At 40.9% G+C, this 19,222-nt stretch overlaps 3 protein-coding genes across 19 annotated transcripts in view; 1 reads left to right on the top strand and 2 right to left on the bottom strand.

Annotated features, from left to right (window-relative positions):
* dnm1a (dynamin 1a) overlaps nucleotides 1-6,765 on the bottom strand; it is a 50,258-nt gene extending 43,493 nt beyond the window's left edge. For 7 of the 17 annotated variants that reach the window (XM_026173718.1, XM_026173725.1, XM_026173729.1 and 4 more), the window contains exon 1: nucleotides 6,342-6,762. In XM_026173718.1, coding sequence (XP_026029503.1) covers nucleotides 6,342-6,502 — 161 coding nt within the window. In that variant the 5' untranslated portion in view covers nucleotides 6,503-6,762. Of the gene's footprint in view, nucleotides 1-6,341 lie in introns of all 17 variants that reach the window. The other 10 variants (XM_026173721.1, XM_026173727.1, XM_026173716.1 and 7 more) reach the window with 4 other exon arrangements.
* Nucleotides 6,766-7,539: 774 nt separating this feature from the next.
* ciz1a (cdkn1a interacting zinc finger protein 1a) lies at nucleotides 7,540-15,401 on the top strand. Its single transcript, XM_026173735.1, has 16 exons — nucleotides 7,540-7,758; nucleotides 8,173-8,405; nucleotides 10,082-10,209; nucleotides 10,355-10,581; nucleotides 10,923-11,043; nucleotides 11,213-11,300; nucleotides 11,553-11,665; nucleotides 11,958-12,037; nucleotides 12,172-12,378; nucleotides 12,457-12,587; nucleotides 12,758-12,848; nucleotides 12,947-13,051; nucleotides 13,331-13,453; nucleotides 13,574-13,646; nucleotides 13,751-13,872; nucleotides 14,092-15,401. The coding sequence occupies exons 2-16, from the start codon at nucleotides 8,254-8,256 to the stop codon at nucleotides 14,563-14,565; spliced, it is 2,235 nt and encodes a 744-aa protein (XP_026029520.1). The 5' UTR covers nucleotides 7,540-7,758; nucleotides 8,173-8,253; the 3' UTR covers nucleotides 14,566-15,401.
* A 1,301-nt stretch (nucleotides 15,402-16,702) lies between these two features.
* bbln (bublin coiled coil protein) lies at nucleotides 16,703-18,988 on the bottom strand. Its single transcript, XM_026173739.1, has 2 exons — nucleotides 18,672-18,988; nucleotides 16,703-17,851 (listed from the first exon to the last, which is right to left on the bottom strand). Exons 1-2 carry the CDS (start codon nucleotides 18,748-18,750, stop codon nucleotides 17,580-17,582), a joined length of 351 nt encoding a protein of 116 aa, XP_026029524.1. The 5' UTR covers nucleotides 18,751-18,988; the 3' UTR covers nucleotides 16,703-17,579.
* Nucleotides 18,989-19,222: the final 234 nt, after the last annotated feature.

Below are 19,222 nucleotides of genomic sequence, written 5' to 3' on the forward strand. Positions count from 1 at the left end.
ATACTCTCTATAAGACACTGTAATATTCCCCACAACTCCAGCTCAGTATGCAGCTCTGTTGCTCTCAGCAAGTGCGTCACCTCACTTCCGATTCCCAGACACAGTCAGACACTGAGCCTCATCTAATCCCGTTCTAATGCGTGCAGCATTAGGAGTCCTGACAGCGGTGCACCAGCACAAACAGGCAATTTTCCCTCCCGGCAGCGTTTGTGTTTTGGCAGAAGGACACTGTTTTTACTGGTGAATAATGGACGCACACGTGCACACATATTCCCATAAACCACACTGGAAGGTGGAGCCAATGAAAGGGCGTTTGTTGGATATGTGGGCATCGAGATTAGACCGGAGCCAATGGGAGAATGTGTTGGAGGCGAGCTCCGGCCCAAACAGAGATTAGTGGTAATCCTCTGTAGCAGTATCAGAACGAATGATGTCCTCTCTTCTCTCTGTCTCTCTCCAACTGCTTCACCGCTCCTACTATGCCCACACTTTCTACTGTTTCTACACTTTAACTCGCTCTTTAAGGCATATTTAATTACTGCATTTAAGTCCCATAAATGCCTCATGATTTCCTTAGAAGTTTCCTTGAAACAACATTTTTTTATTTGGTACTAAATGGAGCTGAGGTATTGTTTCAGTTTGAATTTACTAAACACTATCTGTTTCCAGCTTCTCATCTGTGAGGATTTCCCACTTTTATTTGCTTTATCTGGAAGATTTATCAAACAAAATAAGACATTTTGACCAAACAATTAATCGGTTAATAAAAAACATGTCATGTAAAGTTGTAACTAATGAAAAAAATTATTCCGAAAGTCTTGTGTTGCTTCTTTATTTACCAATGTCTGAATAGAGTTTATTTTACCTAGCTAGTACTGTGCTGGACCCCAATTTTACTTCAGAACTGCCGTCATTCTTCATGGCAGAGATTCAGCGACTCTCTGGAAACATTCCTCAGAGATTTAGGTCCATATTGACATGATAGCATCTCACGGTTGCTGCAGATTTGTCAGCTGCACATCCATGATGTAAATCATGTCATGCACTACATTCATAAAGGACATGGTCAGCAATAATACTACCTGCAGGGTTAATATGATGCTCAATGGCTACTAAGAGCCCCAGGGTGTTCCTAGAAAATATCCCCTACACCATCACACCACCACCAGCATGAACCATTGATGAAGGGCAGGGTGGATCTATGCTACAACACCAAATTCTGACCCTACCATGTGAATGTTACAGCAGAAATCTGATTAGATCAGACAAACTTTTCCCCAGTCTTCTGATGTCCAAATTTGGTAAGCCTATATGAATCGTAGCCTCAATTTCATGTTTTTAGCTGACACCAAATCACCTTTCTTCCCCACTTTGATGCTCAGTTTAAACTTCAGCGGGTCATCTTAACCCTGTCTACACACCTAAATGCAATGTGATTGTCTGATTAGACCTTTGTGTTAAGAAGCTGTTGAACAGGTTTATCTAATAAAGTGTCCAGTGAGTGTAAATAGATGGAAAATTAGCAGATATCAATTTAAACCAAGAAGAAAGATCTTGCTTGTTATATTTGTTCAACCGTCAAATCCCTCAAGTCTCTGCTTTCTTTACTAGTCCATTTCACTCAGAATCATGCAAGACGTTAACACTACGGGGAAAGTAAAGTAAAATGTTACCACTTGATTAATTAGCGCTATTACGAACTCTACAAGTCTAACTTTGCTGATCACATCCAGTGGAATCAAAGAAAACGATTCACGTTTTAGGCATGAGACTCACTCACATTATTCTTCATAAGCAATTAATTAAGTTAGGCCTCTACATCCCCCCACCACCTCCCACTGGGCTTTGATTTGAACATAGTAAAGGCTTTAATCTAGTGACAGGATAATATCCTGCTGCTGCTCATCAGAACACTTTACACCCTTTCAGTGTTATGTAACATGTGGAAACAGGTATGTATCTTAAACCCTATGCTGGGGCTAACCCTCTCAGGCTCAAATTAACTCTTTTGTTGCTAATGCACAACCAAGTCCTGCAGTGGTACTTCTGAGTAAAACAAACTCATAAAACATGTATGTGGGGTAATCAGGTTGTTAGTTTTTAACTGTTGCAAATCGGCAACGCCTGCCTCGAGAGGGTTAAAACAGTGATGGCAGCAGGGAGAGAAAAAAAAAACATATGTTGGAGTTTTATGTTACTGGGCTATTCCAGTGCTCACAGCCTGCACTGATAACAAAACACCTGACACACCTCAGCATAAAACAATCTTTGGGCTTCGGTGCATGAAAGGCAAACATTCCTATTATCACCATTTTCTCACCACTCATATGACTCATTATTCCCTTAGGCAATCCTAAGAAAGACTGCGGGACATCTCCTGGCCTGTTTCGATACAAGCATGAATCCTCTGCTAAAAAAAAAGCTATTGTTTCTATAATCCACTGACTGGCCCCTTTTAATCTTCCATAATGACATGACTATAATACACGAAGAGCTGAAGAGCAACCCTCACTTCCAATGATAAAATCAGCATTTGGCTTTTTCCAGAGGAATCAGTCAAAGAGCTGTCCGTGGTGCTGAAACTGAGCAAACCTTGCAGCTAAGCCTTTGCAAACATCATTCACAGCGACTACCGAGCTCTCCTGATAAACTCAACATACTGATCTTGAACATCCTGGTTATTTTCTGTAATAGCTTTCTATGCCATCCTATGTGGATTTGTCCCATCAGCAGAGTCATCCGACTAACAATGAATTCAGTAAGAAAATTTCATTTTACTGAAAGATATCTGCAGCACACAGCTGCTGCTTTTCCATTTTAGTGACTGTTTTTTCTTTGACTTTCTAAATCACCTCATTCTGTTTTCCTCCAACGTTCAGTGTATGAACTGTTTTTCTTCCTTTAACATAAATGCTACGCTACACATGTAACAATACTGGATTTACCCCCACCCTCACGGTTACTGGGTACTAACAGGTCTCACTCAGCTGGCACTGCAAGTGTTTGGCAACGAAGACGAGTAGAGCTCTCTTGCTTTGTCTGAGATAATTAGACCTGTGGGAGCCTTAATTACTGACTGGGAAATGGCCACAAATGAGAAAGAGCGGATGAGCTCAAATTCATATGCATAATCATGTCTTGTTTACTGCCAGACAGGCAAGCCAACGATTCGGCCGGGTCAACATGGAGAGAAATAAATCTGCAGAAGGCCAGATAGCTCATTTATTGTCAATTAAAAGACAAACATTAAACAATTTTTTACTGCAGATCAAATACCCTCAGATGTCTGGCCTGGATGAAACTACAGTGGCATCTATCAGTTTCATCTGTTTCATCACTGTTTGTTGCCATAAAGAAATATCGAAATAAGTTTCCCATTTATTGGTTTAAAGAGGAAAAGTAAAAAGAAGCAGTTGCATCTACTTTAGTCGTGACAAGAAAATGGTTGGTGATGAAAGAAGCGATTAAAGAGAAATACTTCAAAGTACAAACGCATTGTGATGACTGTGCGTCTTGATTTGTGCTGGCACGGTGCGTTAGTGTGTTTGTTATGATCATGTTTTTAGTTTAACCTCACTGCCAAGTAGAACTTCAATTTAGAGATTCATGAGTTGGGGAATCAGAGTTTAAACTGAGAGGAGACACACTGAACTGTAAGAAGCACCGTGAGCAATAACAGTAAAGGACAGACGATAAAGACTAACAGGTACGTTTGATTACTGCTCCTGTGCTCTTGTGAGGTTAGGACAGAATATCTCAAATGGTTTTAACTGTCTTTGTCACACCTACCAGACACGTAGCATCACCAAATCAAAATCTAATCCACCAGTGAGGAAAACTGTCTCTCAAACCCTTTTTGAAAGCATTTCTTTAACTGTGTAGTTGTTAGTTTTAACCTAAATCCTTTAACAGCTACATAGAAAAAGCTGTTTGTTTACGATCACAAGGGTCGAATGAACCTGTTCACTTATCTATCTCTCATTCCTGTTCTCACTTTCCCCCTAAAATGACATCCAGTTCAGCTGAGCAACAGACAAGCTGTAAACAGCCATTAAACTGATGCAGCAGTTTTCTGTATGTTGTTATTGGCTGTCTGAGATAACCATAAAAGACACATTGAAGGTGGGGTTCGGCAGTTTGAACCAGGAATAAAATCAATAGCACCCTGTTTGTTTTTATTGACATAAGAATTATGAAATAGAAGCAGTTTAATGAAAGCTGGACTTTCTGCAAGGCACCAACACAATTCACTATTAGAGACGGGGAAATAGAAAAAAGAGAAGCTGTGGCACGTGTAAATGCAGCGTATTGAAAAAATGTGTTTAGTCAGAAAACACGATGGGTCAGTGGGGGAGGTGAAGCAGAGGACGATCAGGAGGATGGGAGAGCCTGAGCTACGTCACTGCAGCTGGACGAGGAAAGCTGGCAGCCCAAAAACGCAGCAGGCCACAAATTTTCACGAGACGCCAAAGACCGCAGTTCCTACAAATCACCCGCTTGGCATTGAAATCCACCACCTTTGTGTAATAAAGTTTAAAATCTCATCATTTTTCTAAACCATTGCTCCTTTGGGTAAAACAGCATAATAAGGCGCAAAGCTGTTTCTATGACAACAGATGCGTGAGTGCAGCACAGCGTGGCCCAATTGTGAGGGTGAAGAGATCAATTTAATAGCTATTACTGGGAATAAAAAGGCTCAAAAGCGAGGAGTTACATTAGTAATAAGATGCCAGTAGCAGATATGAATGTTTAGCTCACTTTAACTTAATGTGCTTTTCATTCCAGACTTTTATTCTGAATTTTGAGCTAAGTTTGCAGGTAGATTTGCCAGAAATAAAATGTTCATTCAAACAGTGCACTTACTATAATCTACAGCAGCGGTTTCTTGTTGTATTGCGTTGTGTAGAATAGCTGTCGATGCTTTGCAGTATACTAGTGTCAGCACCGGTTGCTTTTGTACTGTTAGTTTAGTGTTACAACTATAATCTCCATATATAACTGCAAGTTCTCACCTTTATTCAGAAACATCTGAACATTTTTGTAATGAATTCCTTTATTTTTACAGCAGGTACGGTGTAGAGTACACTTACAGGTAAACAGCAGGTCAGCCTCACCTACTACCATTTAAGATGGGGATTATAGAGCCCATGTGGTGAACTAGGTAGACCTACAGAGCTATGCCTAACAGATGGATCCTTTCCCTCTGTGTCCAGTGGGATAGATGGCATTTTGTCTTGGAATACCAAGGCCTTGTTGAATGTTGGGGTGAGCTGGCTCGGAGCCACAGTTTGCATACACTATGCCCTTGCTTAAGCAGGAAATACTGCTGAATCACACAGTGTATGTGTGTGTGTGGGGCGCATCTTTGAACCCATTAAAAAAAATCTTCAGATCCAGCGAAATACAAGAAAGCAGGAGCAGACTGACAGATAGAAGCACCATCAGTGCTGTCTGCATGCAGTAAGCTTCATTTACAGCATTATAAGCACGGGCAGACAGATGGATGAGCTGAGCTGGAAGGGCTCAAAGCTCAGGTGGACTCTCATTCTGTGTGTGTGTGTGTGTGTGTGTGTGTGTGTGTGTGTGTGTGTGTGTGTGTGTGTGTGTGTGTGTGTGTGTGTGTGTGCGTGCAAGGTCACACAGCAGCCTTGCATACTCCAGATTCTGTTCCCTTCCTGTGTTTTGTATCATCAGCACAGCAGTTGTGGCAGAATGAAAAAGCCTTGCATGTTTGCGAGGCTAAAGCCAAAGCCTCTTCACTGACACATACACACAGCGGGCATCATCCTGCACCCTTCCCTGCTCAGGATTAAATAGCCTTTGGGCAACAAAATGGGAGCCTTGCTACAGAAACAACACCTCCACCAAGCAAGCTGTGACAGTGCATGCTGCACAGGAAGTCAGCTTCCAAACTAACCCTGCCTTTGTCACAGATGTCAGTGGATTTACAATGAAAATTTTCCTTTAACCGAAGTCGTTCAACAACAAAGCGGGCACGTTTGAAAACTTATATCAAGCACGGGGATCATAACAAGATCATAATAAGTCATTGTAACTTGAATATGTGGTTCTTGAATGCATCACAAGGTAGTTAACAGATAAACTACTCTGGGGATTTATGAAGGCCTAACAAAATAATCTGCCTCACGGTGTGCTCGAGGCTTTGAAACGACAGAAAGTGCGTTGAATGCGCGTTTAATTTGAAGCTTTCGGGTCTAAGTGGAGGCTTTGTGTATTTAAACCTGGCCGGGGGGGATGGGGACTTAGATGTAAGAGCTCCTTCTTGCGCGGTGCACCAGAGGCGCGCCAGCATCCACTACAGCCTGGAAAAGCCTACTTACTTCCCGACGAAGTTCTCCAGCACCGAGCTCTTCCCGGCGCTCTGTCCTCCCACCACGGCGATCTGCGGCAGGTCCAGGTTTGCGTTTTGCCCAATGGCCGAGAAAGCATCCTGCATGCGGTTCACCAGAGGAATCAAATCCTCCATTCCCCGGTTCCCCATCTTTGCGAGAGGATGATGGGCTAGCTTCCTTGACAGAACAGGGACGGATATATGGCTTTATCTTCCTCTGCGCCCCTCCTCACCCCCCTCAGAGCGTTCAGAGGGCGTTCTAGTCTGCGCGCACTCACCGGCTCACTTCTCGCTCTGCTTCCTCATTTACGGTGCTCTTCGGTGTGTCAGATCATCTCAAGCCAGCACTCTCTCCAACACTCTCCTCTCCAAGCACCGCAGGGGGGGAGGAGGAGGATGAGCTCTTGTATTTTACCAGGAGATCCCTGCAGTACTCCACACCCACCGCTAGGTGGTGACACTGGTAGATTTCTCTCACATAAATAATTTGCAATTTGAAAACAAAAAAAAAAAACCAGAGTATTTTTCATATTAAAATAAATATTTTTTAACTCACCTGAGCGAATTTGAATGCCCTTTTATATTTATGTTGTGTTTAAATTTGTGATTTGCTCTCAGTTTCCATTATGAAAATGTACATTTTATTACCTTATTTTTTGATACTTTATTAAATATAACGATAATAATAATAACAACAACTTTATTTGTGCAGCTCTTTTTAACATACAGTTACAAAATGCTTCAGTGGTTGGTTAAAATCACACATTAAGTATATGTTTACACAATTAAACACACAAACACATGACTGCATAAACACATATTAGAAGAACAAGAGCCAAAAACAAAGAGTGAAAGACTAGGCGAACACTGTCCTATAGAAATTAATTTTCAGCGGTGGTTATTTGCAACATAGCTAGATTGAAAAACATAACGAGCTCAAGCTACAACCAACATGACAGTATACAGTAATGTAAACAGTGCCACAGGTGCTAAGTTGTATTCTGCTATTTAATGTTCACCTCTAAAAAGCTTTATTTTTATTAACTATGTCGCATTAGCTAATAGATAAAATAATAACTGTAGAGTATAAAACAAAACAACAACAACAACAACAACAACAACAACAACAACAAATAAATGTAATAAAAACGACATTTCGAAGCCTGGTCATTCTACGTCCATCATGCGTTTTCAGTTCTCCAGGCAGCCACTAGGGGGTGACACGGTCCACCGGTTTGATCAGAGGTTATGGCTTCAGTTTTTGTGCAAGTTGCACCGTTGCTGTAAAGAGCGAGTGTTTAACTCTTCGGTTTGGTTTTACGTTGACAATTAACACCCGGCGAGGTTTACGTCTCTGGGGGCAGCTGTAGGAGGCTAAATACGACAAAGCAGTCCCTACAGGAGAGGTTTGTCTTTGAGTTAGTTGAATGCTATGCTAAGCTAACTTGTTTGGTTCAGTGACTGAGCGGCTATGGCTAATGTAGCGTTAGCTTCGTTCATTTTATGGAAGATGTAGCTACACTTCAGTTATCAACATAGGCTCGATATTGTGGGCATATTTAGCGTACCATTCTGCTTTCTCTGACAGCGTAGCGGCTATCTGTATGAAGCGGAATGGTGGCGGAAATGAAAGTAAACTTAGCAAACCAAAAAGTTCATTATTGTTAGCTCCTATGCTAACGCTAGCTAGTTGTCATAATGAAATATGAGAGCGACCTGTTGTCTGACAGGAGGTGCGCACTGTCATTAAGTGTGCCTTAACAACAAATAGTTGGTCTGATAGCAGAGCAAGTAATCACGTTTTTCTTCCTCCCAACAAGAGATCCTCTGTCCTAAGAGGTGCCACACATTGACGGCTCTGACAACTCGTTGCAACGTAACGGATTAAATCAGAGCCCGTGATGTTCAATCCGCACATCCATCAGCAGCAACAGCAACAGTTTCACCAGCAACTGAGGCAACTACAGCAACTTTTCCAGCAGCAGCAGCCTCCGCCTCCCCCGCCGCAGCCGCCTCCCGGACACCATGTGGCCCATCACCACCAGACACCCCGGTAAGCCTGTTAACTCAAGACCGGGGATAATGTAAGGCCCTCTGGATGACCTGTATGCTAACTGCCCGTCCCAACACCTGTTACGGCTACATTTATCATTTCAGATATTTAATTAGTGGTCTGACAGTATTTGATGTTTATTTTGACTGCTGCCTTCCATTGTTATCTAGATTACTCAAAGGTTATGTGTTATTATCCCTCTTTTACGCGTTATATAAAACGTTTGCTGCAGGATTTCTGACCTCAGACCAATAACACAAAATCACATCACATTTGTTATGGCATCTTCCACAGTCAACCAGCCTATAATCTCATTACAGGTAACAGGTAATCTAATTACTTGTTCACTGTAACGCAGTGCACCGATTTGAAAGCCATATAAAGGCGATAAAGCTGTCTTATATAAATAAGCCTTTAAAATATATATACCGGTATATATCTGCTTAAATTTAACTTGATGTCAGTAATGTGTATAAAGAATTCGCCTCTGTGTGTCAATCTTAGCATCCAGACACTTCCTGCTAAACCTTGCTGCAGATTGTTTGGTATTGTTTGTCTCCTGTTAAGTCAGCTGGTGCTTAGAGAAGGCATTGATAATTTTGGATCTTTTTTCATAAATATATGTTGTTGTTGTTGTTGTTGTTTTGGGGTTTTTTTCCCTTTAAATTGTGAGGTTTTAAATTGCATTTGGTCAATTCAGCAGCAGATGTTTCTCATCGGCAGTGGTTTTCACAAGTGTTTGTGAGCTTAAGCAGTGATTCCACTACATAATCGCGTCTGTTTTGAGTCCAGACTCTGAAGATTGTGGCCGTTAATACTGGTTTTTAGCCTAGTCCGTTGCACATGGAAATTGTCTTTGATTCTCGGGTGCTGGAGAGAGCTGGAGCCTATCCTAGCTCTCATAGGGCGAGAGGAGGGGTACACCTTGGACAAGTCGCCACATGATTCAAAACCAGGACCTTCTTGCTGTGAGGCAACGGTGCTCCATCTTGCTTGGCTGATTCTCAGAATTTTTTAATGATATTGTTTACTGTAGATGAAAGACTGGTTAAGTTCTGGCATGTTATTTTTATATCCAGGCGTGTTGCTACTTAATGTAATTAATTATGAGATGTTCAAGCACTTTGCTTTTACACTACACATCAAACTAAGAGCACGTATTCTTCAAAAAACAACATAGTTTCTCATTTTCAACATTATTTATGTTGTCTTTCTGCAGTTATCCATAAGATGTGGGTTTTAAACAATAAGCAAATTATGTTCATATATATATATATATATATATATATATATATATATATATATATATATATATATATATATATATATATATATAATTTTTTTTTTTTTTTTTTTTTGGTCCCAACCTTTTTTAGAAGGAAGCTTTTTATTTCTCTGTTTTTAATCCTCACTTAAACTACAATATTTTATTCTCTTTCCTCATCTTTATTCTGAGAATAAGCGAAGGTGGCAGCAAAATCTGTCAAGCCAGCTTTAGTATGATGGATGCATGTAAAATAAATTCTCAGGTTGTTAAGAAGGCGGAAAACATTTCCATGGCTCTGATGGATTTGTCATTTACCCCAGACGCTCTGCCTTTAGCTGCAGATTTGAGTGAGGATGTGAATTTTTAAATAATAAGACATGTTACTTTCTTGTGTGTATTTCTTTCCTAGAACCATTCCTGTTGCCCCCCAGACAGCACCCCCTCCCCGGATGGTCAACCTGAGCCATGCCTCGCAGACAACCATCATCGCCCCCAATCCCATGCTGCAGGGTGCTTTACTGATGCAGCAGATGCAGGGTACGGTGTGAGTGAATAGCATAAAAATGGCAATACCTGGAAATCTCAAAGAGCAGAAGATGTCACGTGACATTTTCATGTATATTGTTTTTTATTTAAAGCAAGCCCTTATAATAATTTCCTTTCTTGTTGTACTTGTGTGCAGGTAACATGCGGGGCTTTGGGATGGGTGGGCAGCAGTTTCGGCAGTTCTTCACAGCAGGGAACAGGTCGTCCCTGCTCGGGCCGGTTCCCATGGGCATGGCTATCAAGTCTCCCATCATGGGTTTCCCAGCTACACGACCCTTCCACCCACATCCCCGCTACTTCAACAACAACAACAACACCACCACCTCCTCAGCATCCTCTGCCTCCTCTTCTTCGTCTTCCGCGGTATTTATAACAGCGCTATTGCAGTTACTTTGTCCATTGTGTGGGTTTTTGAGTGAGCTCAGATTACCATCCGAGTGATCAGGCTTGGACAGTACGGCATGTTTTTGATTATTTGTGTTAGTGTAATTATCTTTGTTGTAAGCAGTGTGAATGTATGACAAATGATAAGAATCAGGATTTTCATTTATTCTCAACAAATAAGTAGGTGCACTATAGAGTCAGTGCACAAATTTACATAATGTTTCAGGAATGTATCCCTCAAAAAAACTGCGTAGATAAAGTTTTTCGGCTACGATGGATCATTATTTTCTAGTTTTCATGTGATTTGTCTCTGTGAGTAGGATGCTGCAAATCGACAGCCAGATCGTAAGCGGGACAGTGAGCAGATGGCAGCAGGGAGCTCAGATGAGCAACCAGCAGCAGCTAGCAGTACCACTGGAGCTAATGGCAAGACTCAAGCAGGTAGAGCTGCAATTCACCCATATCAGAAACATAGTAATTAGTTAGGATGGAAGCTGAGTTATAGTGTTAGCTAAATGCCATGTGAATTTAAACTTTTTGTACAAAGTACTTGAAGAATATCAGAGTTAAATATTTTCTTTTTCCCTTTGGTTTTGTTTTTCACCCACAGATGGTGCTACGGGAGGACTGGATGGGCCAACACAACTATCTGAGGAGCAACTTGAAGAACCTGCAGTGAAGAAAAAGAGGACAGAATGGTGGGGAAAGCCTGTTTATTGCTGCTAGCTGTATTAGAAAACTGCACTCTCTATTTCTGGAAAATGTAATTTCTTGTATTTGACCAAAAAAAGGAAAGAAATGGGTTTTGGTTTTTTCCTCTCACCAGTTTTAAGAAGGCAAAAAACAAATTTATAAATGTGTTCTTTTTCTTACTCAGTTATTTGAAATTCATAGCATTAAAAAAATGGTGAAACTTTGCTAAACAGAAATGTTTTTTTCTTGTCTTTCAGGTTGGAGAAGCCCACAGAACAGGGAGCTGCCGAGGCCGTCACTACGGCAAACATAGATGCGGAAGCTCTTTCCTCGGAGTGTAGCAACAACACAGAGGATGTCCACCCTGAAGGTAAAAAGGAAATTACAAGAAAGCTGCCTAAGAGGGTTCAGGCTGTGTTCAAGAATAAAAGTTTTCAAACCAAATATTGACTTTCAGGCTCATTAGAGTTGTACAAACTCTGTTCTTGCCTTATATACTGCATTTTCATGTCTATATGTACACGTTTCAGTTAAAATACTGCACCCATTTCCTGACCAAAATATAAAGAAATGAGGGGTGATTCAAGACCTTTACACGGTACTCTGTGTTATTGTTGGGGTCTTTCGAGGTGAACTCTTATTGGGTGTCTCTTTATCACAAGAATGCATCGCTCTGGAAGAAAGTGGCTCCCGAACAGGATCAGACATTGTCGACGCACTCGAGGAGACCAAAGTTGGTGAGGTGAGAGGAGCCTTTTGTTTTTGATGTTCAGATCATAGAGAACATATTGTTTTTCATGTACCTAAAGAACTAAAGTCTTGTTGATTTTTATACATTTTTCATAAAAGTTCAACACTCGTGGTTCTTGTTTGTAGCTGCATAGCTGTTCGTCAGCCCCGTCCCCCTCTGGCAGGCCTAGTGAGGGTGACCGGCAGGCTAATTTACCAGCAGAGGAAACTTCACAGAGCAAAGATGCCCCAGTAGCTTTGCCTGAGAGCCAGGATGAAGAGGAGGAGGGTGTGGCAGAGGGCTCCAGCAAGTTCTACTGTTATCTTTGCAGCACCACCTGCCACAACCAGCAAGTAGGTTAATGGTGAGCATTAATAATAATATTTTAACTCCACTCTTTTGTCATTAATGTTCTTCCCTTTGTGTGCTAGAACTTCAGGAGTCATATGAACAGCATTTCCCACCAGCAGAGGATGATGGAGATCCAACACATGAGCAATGCCTGCCTCGTCACCCTGCTGCCTCGGGTGCAGGAGTCTCTACAGGGAGCAAACAAAGATGGGTCAGTTATTTGCAGATTTCTTTATGAAAAGCATAGCAGCTTTAAAAGGTGTGGCATATTTGCACGTTTTAATTAAACTCCTTCAGAGACCACCTCCTTCCTCCTGTGTGTCATATTAAGTTTGAACGTAGAGGGCGACCCTTACAAAGGATGTCCTGTGTTCATTGCAGGGAGAAGAAAGACTTGAAGCGTTGGTGTGCCACCTGTCTCACACACTTCACGAGTAGCATCGCCGACCACCGTCGCACAGAGGAACACAAGGTACATCAGTTTCTCACTACATAGCGCAAAAGTAAAGTTCAAGAAATATTAGAAAATATTTTGAGTAGTGTTGAAAATGCTCTGCTCCATGTCCTCAGCTTGCCAGTAAAACAGACATGTCCTCCTGTGCCATCTGCAAGAAACACTTCAAGAACTCCCAGATGTTTTTGGAGCACTTGCAGTCCCAGGAGCACAGACAGAAGGTGGGAAAGAAATCCTTTTGTTCTTTCTTTTACACATCAACAAATGTTTTCCCAGAGGAAAAGATGTTTCTTTATTTAGAAAATTTTGGCACACATGAGAGAGGTTTTGACCTCCCCAAAGGAAAATCACCAGTGTTCCAGTAAAGAAAAGCTTCTTTTGCCAAATACAATACAATACATTTATATTCACAACTATTTATATTCATAACTATATAGAGACTAATCGAGTTTGTATACATAGATGAGGTAAAATTCTCACTTCAGTTTTCTCGTTTCTAGCTCCAGGAAACGGATTGTGAGGCCTTCGCCAAACTTGCTTCATTGGGCACAGAAGGTTTTTCATTAGAAACAGAGGAGGGGACTGAGGAGGAGAAAGGATTGAGTAATCAAGGAGATGGAGAGGTGAGCTGCATATAAATTATTATTGGTGATTTCCTTCAGTGAGATGATTGGCAAATGTACAACCCTTGGTTCAGAACTGGTTTAAGAGAATCTCTGCAGTAACACATTTCACTGATGCAGGACGGCTGGTCCTCCCTTAAAGAAGCGACTGACGTGTCCAGTGATGAGCAGTATGACCCTGACACAGTCTATGGTGAGAGAGGCACTCCTGTGTTTTTTTTTTTTTCCACTCCTGCTTTCTCTTCTCTGATATTTAGTATCTTTGTGATGTTTAGTTTCTCATTTCCTTCGTCACAGGGTCCAGTTTTTTAGTTCCAGTCGCAGGTTTTATCTGCAAGCTTTGCAACAAGTTTTACAACTTTGAGTCTTCTGCCCTGCACGGCCACTGCAAATCATTGCAGCACTTTGAGAATCTTAAGGTTTGTCGGTTTAAGTTTTAAGCTTAAAGATAACAACATTACTATTTGCATTCAGTTGTTTTGAAATTTTTTTTATTGCATAACTGCAGCCTTAATCTAGGCATATGTGAGCTCTTAAAAGGCCAGTGTGTACATTAATCTCCCGGGGAAACAAGCTGCATGAGTGTATATCTAGAGGCATAATCCAGTATTTTTATGCTGGGTTTTTTCCCCCCACAGAGGTACAAAGCTTTGGTGAGTCGAAAAGGTGAAGATGCTGAAGATTCGAGAGAATCTGTCCAACCTGCTGACGGGCTCATGCACATAAATGAAACTGCCTCAGACTGTTCGGATAAAAATCTACTCTCTGATGACACAGATTTAGCGACGAACCTTAAATCCTTGCAGCCCGTTGTCACGCTCACCCAACTTAAAATGCAGATACAGGGCGAGGAAAAGGGAAAGCTGGCCGAACCTGAGGCAACCTCAGAGGACTTGTCTACCACCTCAGCAACCATCACTAGCAACATGGACACATCCCCTGCTGAGGTGCCCGCCAGCAGTAGTGTGGACATGGACTCTGAGCCATCAGCCTCTGCAGAGGATGCCACTGAAGAGTTGGAGGAGAGAGAAGCCCCTGCAACCCAGGGGAAAAAGATTGGGACGGGGAAAGCACCCAGACGCAGGTCGGGAAGGGCGGCAAACAGGCGATGAGGAAATGATGTGCACAGAAAAGAAACAGGTACAATCACAACCACTGACAGGATGTGACTAAAGAGGTGCTTCCATGGAACAGAGACCAAGGAGTTGGCGGTCGAGCTCCTCACCGCACTGGAAAGTTGGAATTAAATGCACAGAGAACAGGACTTCTCATGTGAATCGCTCTCCCAGGGTGAGAAATTAACACAATTGCGGGCGAAGCTCTTAATTTTGGCTTTCAGTTGGAAAATGTGGGCCAGCGTCAGCCATCACTATCAGATTACACATTATAAAGTCATCTAGTCAAAAATAAAAAGATGAAGTAGATATTGAACTTAAAGCATTTGTGTTTAGTATCAGTATAATCAGAACAACTAAATAGACCTTTTTTTTTTTTCCCTTTTTTTCCCCCTTTTTTTTTAACAACGAGAACATCCTTGTATTTGATGCCCTCTTTGAACTGATTCCCGTACTTTGGTCTCTGGAAAACTGCAACTAAGCAGATTGTGCTTATTTGTGTAGTCGCACTACGACAGAAATTCATAGAGGCTGTTGCTTCAACAGGTGACAGGAAAATAAATATATATAAAATGTATATATCTTTGGATATAATGGCCCATGGTCCCATTGAGGTTTAATTGGCTTTATTCTATCATTCCAAATCTGTGCTTTGGTTCAGACATTGTATTTTTTAAAACCTAATATTTGCTGTGCTGAATTAAAACTGCACATAGTGTTGTTTGCATACTAACTAAAAAAAACAAAGGGTATTGTGACTTTTACTGTATACATGAAGGATGTAGTTTGGAATTAGGAAATGCTGCTTGGTTGCAAAAAAAAAAAAAAAAAAAGAAAGCTAAATGCAAGTTTTAATATACAATCAAATTTGCAGATATAGACGAATCCATAGTTTTGTTTTGGTTTTTACTCTTTTCTTCCTAAGCTGAATTCCTCCAGTGACATTTAAAATTAAGACTGTTCGCCAAAGTGCTAATTTTCCACCCTGTTGTCCTCAAGAATCAGGAGTCTTAGATGGCTCATTACCAGCTTTTCTCTTTCTGTCTTTATTTTATTTATTTTTTTGCGCTAATTCTCTGGCTAGCTAGGTGACTGATGGTTAGTACAACCTACCAGTATAAAAGACTGGACTGATGGTAAAGTGGAGACACTGGCTAATCACACATAGCACATGGTGAAATGTAGAATGTAAGCACAATGCATACTTGAGCAGGTGTCAACATTTGTTTTAAAACAAACAGGTCTTAGTGGCACATGGACTGAGCGAACAAAAAAAGCTGAATCGTGGATCTGATCGCAGCCTGGTTCACAGCATTTTATCTTCTTTTTTTATGAATGGCTGGGATTTGGGGTTTAATTTGATGTTGCTGATTATGTTTTGGGCAACAAAAATAACAAGGCAGTCAGCAGTGGTTCCCTTGACACTGAAAGCACTGTCGTCAAAATATAGTCTGGTGAAGAGTATGTGTATTTTTAAAAGGCCGCCAGCAGCCAAAAATAAAGGGCTTCTCTTCTAGCAGTAAGGCACTTAATCTAAATGACGATTCTTCTCGTTTGCATAAGGCTGCATGCACTTTGTCTGCATCTTGTTTTTCAGTTTAAACGCTATGCTGTCGCTTCCAGGTCAGAATCGATGGCGCAGGCTACATTTAGATAAAAACAATTGTTTTCCACTCATCCTTTTTAAAAGCATTCACAGCCCAATGTCATTGTTTTAAGTTGCTGCTTATTTGACTCCAGTTTACCATCGTTTTATTTTAGTTGCTGTACCAAGAGTAGAAACACAGTTGGGCGATAGTACAAAACTATCAATTAAAATGTAGCAAAGAGTCCTGTAGATTATCCAGAGGTGTTACTCACAGGTGAGGGTGAAACAGGAAGCACCACTTCCTTCATCATAACCAGCGCTCTGCTCTGGAAACATTTCACCCTGTGTTTTAGAGAAACCTATTATCAACCACAGAGGACTGACTGACACACGTAGCAACCCTTGTAGTCACGTCAGCGACTGTCACATGATTAGTGTTGTATTCTCTCTGAATGAAGGAGACGTGATCTAATCTGTGCTTTTAAACTCCGAAACAGAACGGAGAGGCAAAAAAGGGCATGTAAAGGATGACTTCAAACAAAGCTGTACGTTTCTTATTGTATTTTTATTCAGCTACTGACAAATTGAGATGAACAAACTGGTGATGTTTTCTAACTGCTGGAAGTTTATTGTATTTTTGGATGTTTGTTTTCTGTTTGGGAGTCATCTTAATTTATATTAAAAATGTCTCATAATTCCAACGTTTCGTTTTTTTGATTTTACAGCAAACACTTAACAGACACTGAACACAGCACAGCGTTTACAGTTAGGATGCACAACAAGCATTATAATACATATGAGAGTCCAATGCTTCCTATTTACTTTTTGGGAAGGTATAAGAATTGCAAAGCTAATAATGCGATGAAACAATTGAGGAAGTGGAGTCTTTCTGTTTAACAAGGACTGACTCAAATGCTTGAGAAGTTGTTCATATGACATCTGTATCAAAACAATATTTAGGTACAGAATCTGGAAAGATTTAAGGTTGATCCTGTAGTTTGAACCTTGTTTATCAAAGACCATGTTTTAATACCAACTTTAAAAATATATATATTTAGTCGTTTTCTTGCTTTAGGACTTAGCATTGTGACCTCCCACATACGGTAATCCTGAGCCTTTTCTTCCCAATACAAAGCGGCACATCTGGCTTTAGATTTATAAAGTCTGCAGTGAAATTAAAGAAGTTGATGTAACATCCAGCTTGCATGAGAAGTTGTTTGAGGTTAGTTACATCGGCACATTGCCAAAGGAGAAACCGGAATGAGCTCTGCAAAAGAGGAGATGTAATCTATCGCACACGCCTACTGATGTGAGCATCGACTATGAAGATAAAGGGTCACTAGTCCAAATGACAGCTTTCAGGAGTTTAGTCAACTTTCATAATATTTCTATCCCGGCTTTTTCCTTAATTTAACCTCCTGATCTAAATATTCATGTCATTCATTTGCAAGCCTTCTTTATCCTCGTTTATGTCCTCCTTGCTGGTTGAGGAGGACTCCCCATCTGCTGTGGGACAGTGCTCCTCCACATCCTCCTCCTTTGGGGGGGCCAACAACTGGGCTCTGAATTCCAGTCGAGCTTGCCGATTTGACTCCATCAGTTCGTGCAGTTTGCCATTAAGAGCGTCGTTCCGCTCCTCCAGGTCATCGAGGTAAGAGTTGATCTGATCTAGCATGTTGTTGATGGCAGAATACTCTGTGGACGAGCAGCATAGGTTAGTTTGCTTTGTTTGGCAATTTAAAGAGCAACGACTGAATAAAGAGTTTAACGGTTTTTGATCATATAAATTAAATTTATATTGTTTTCAATGAAAGACAGGATAATGCTATGAAAGTTGACCGTTTTTGGCTTCAGTTACCTTTTGTTTGTTTCTTTTAAATAAAAAAATAACATACCAGCAATTTAACAGTCCAGTATTCATCACCAAGGTTATTACAGAAAACTGAAAATGAGGCAAATATGAAAACCACTTTAGTTATATTTATTTGACAACACAACCGCCATGAAGAGGCACTGGTGGGGGTGTTTAGTCAGGCAGGGATGTTTACATGAAGGTGAATGTTGAGTGTAGTTACTGTGACACCTTTTCTGAAAATTTTCTGACTCTGTGCAGGTCTGTGAAGCACTAAGCACAACCCATGATTCAACAGTTTTTAGAAACCTCTTAAGCAGAAGTCACTGTTTTCTGTATGACCTTCTCAGTGTCCTACATTGTTTTGGAGGAACTTTGGCCCATGAATCTTTACAGTTGCTTCATTTTATTGAACATGGCTGCTAATTACCCAATTGATTCATACAAAAGTTTTAAGGATGGACTTTTACATAAATCCAAATCACGCCCACAAATACCCGCATACGTAATTAAAATTAACCAAAAAGTAACTAGTGTACACTAGTTACTCTGGGCCACTCCAGTGATTGTTAGAACAAACGTTTGTTCTAACAATCACTGGAGTGGCCCAGCGGCTCTAATGATTGCTAACATCACTTACAATGAAAGCTTTTGTTGTTTTACCTTCTTCGCCGAAATCATCTTCGTCGTTTATAATACCATCGTCCGGAGAGATGTTTGGATCTCCATTTGGTCCAGACATTGTTATATATATATATTTATATTCACGTGTACTTAAACAGTAGGAACCTTAAATATCGTCAGTTATGCTATTAAGCTAGCCAGCTAGCTCAGTAGCATTACTAAACGTAATGTAATTGCAAGTAACACCAACAGCGCTGTCTGGGTTCTACTTTAGCTCTATCGTCAGATTTTAATTCACAGTATGCACGACACCTCAAACAGCTAGCTTCCGATATTTGTTTACGGAACCAGGGAATTGTGGGAGAAATGTGGGCGTGGTTTTGGTTCCAAAGCGAGATGACTCACTCTGTGCACAGTCTCTAATGACTAGTCGAGTAAAACAAATGTGCTAAACTAGCCATGCTAGGAAGATTTATAAAATAGTTTTATTTACTTTTACAGGTGTCTACTTTACTGGTTTATGAACTTTAATTCAAAGCTCACGCATGCGCTCATATGCCGGCTACTCTGTAGTTTTATGAAATCCAAGC

This window comes from Astatotilapia calliptera, chromosome 7 (genome assembly GCF_900246225.1).
Source record: "Astatotilapia calliptera chromosome 7, fAstCal1.2, whole genome shotgun sequence".
NCBI lineage: Eukaryota > Metazoa > Chordata > Actinopteri > Cichliformes > Cichlidae > Astatotilapia > Astatotilapia calliptera.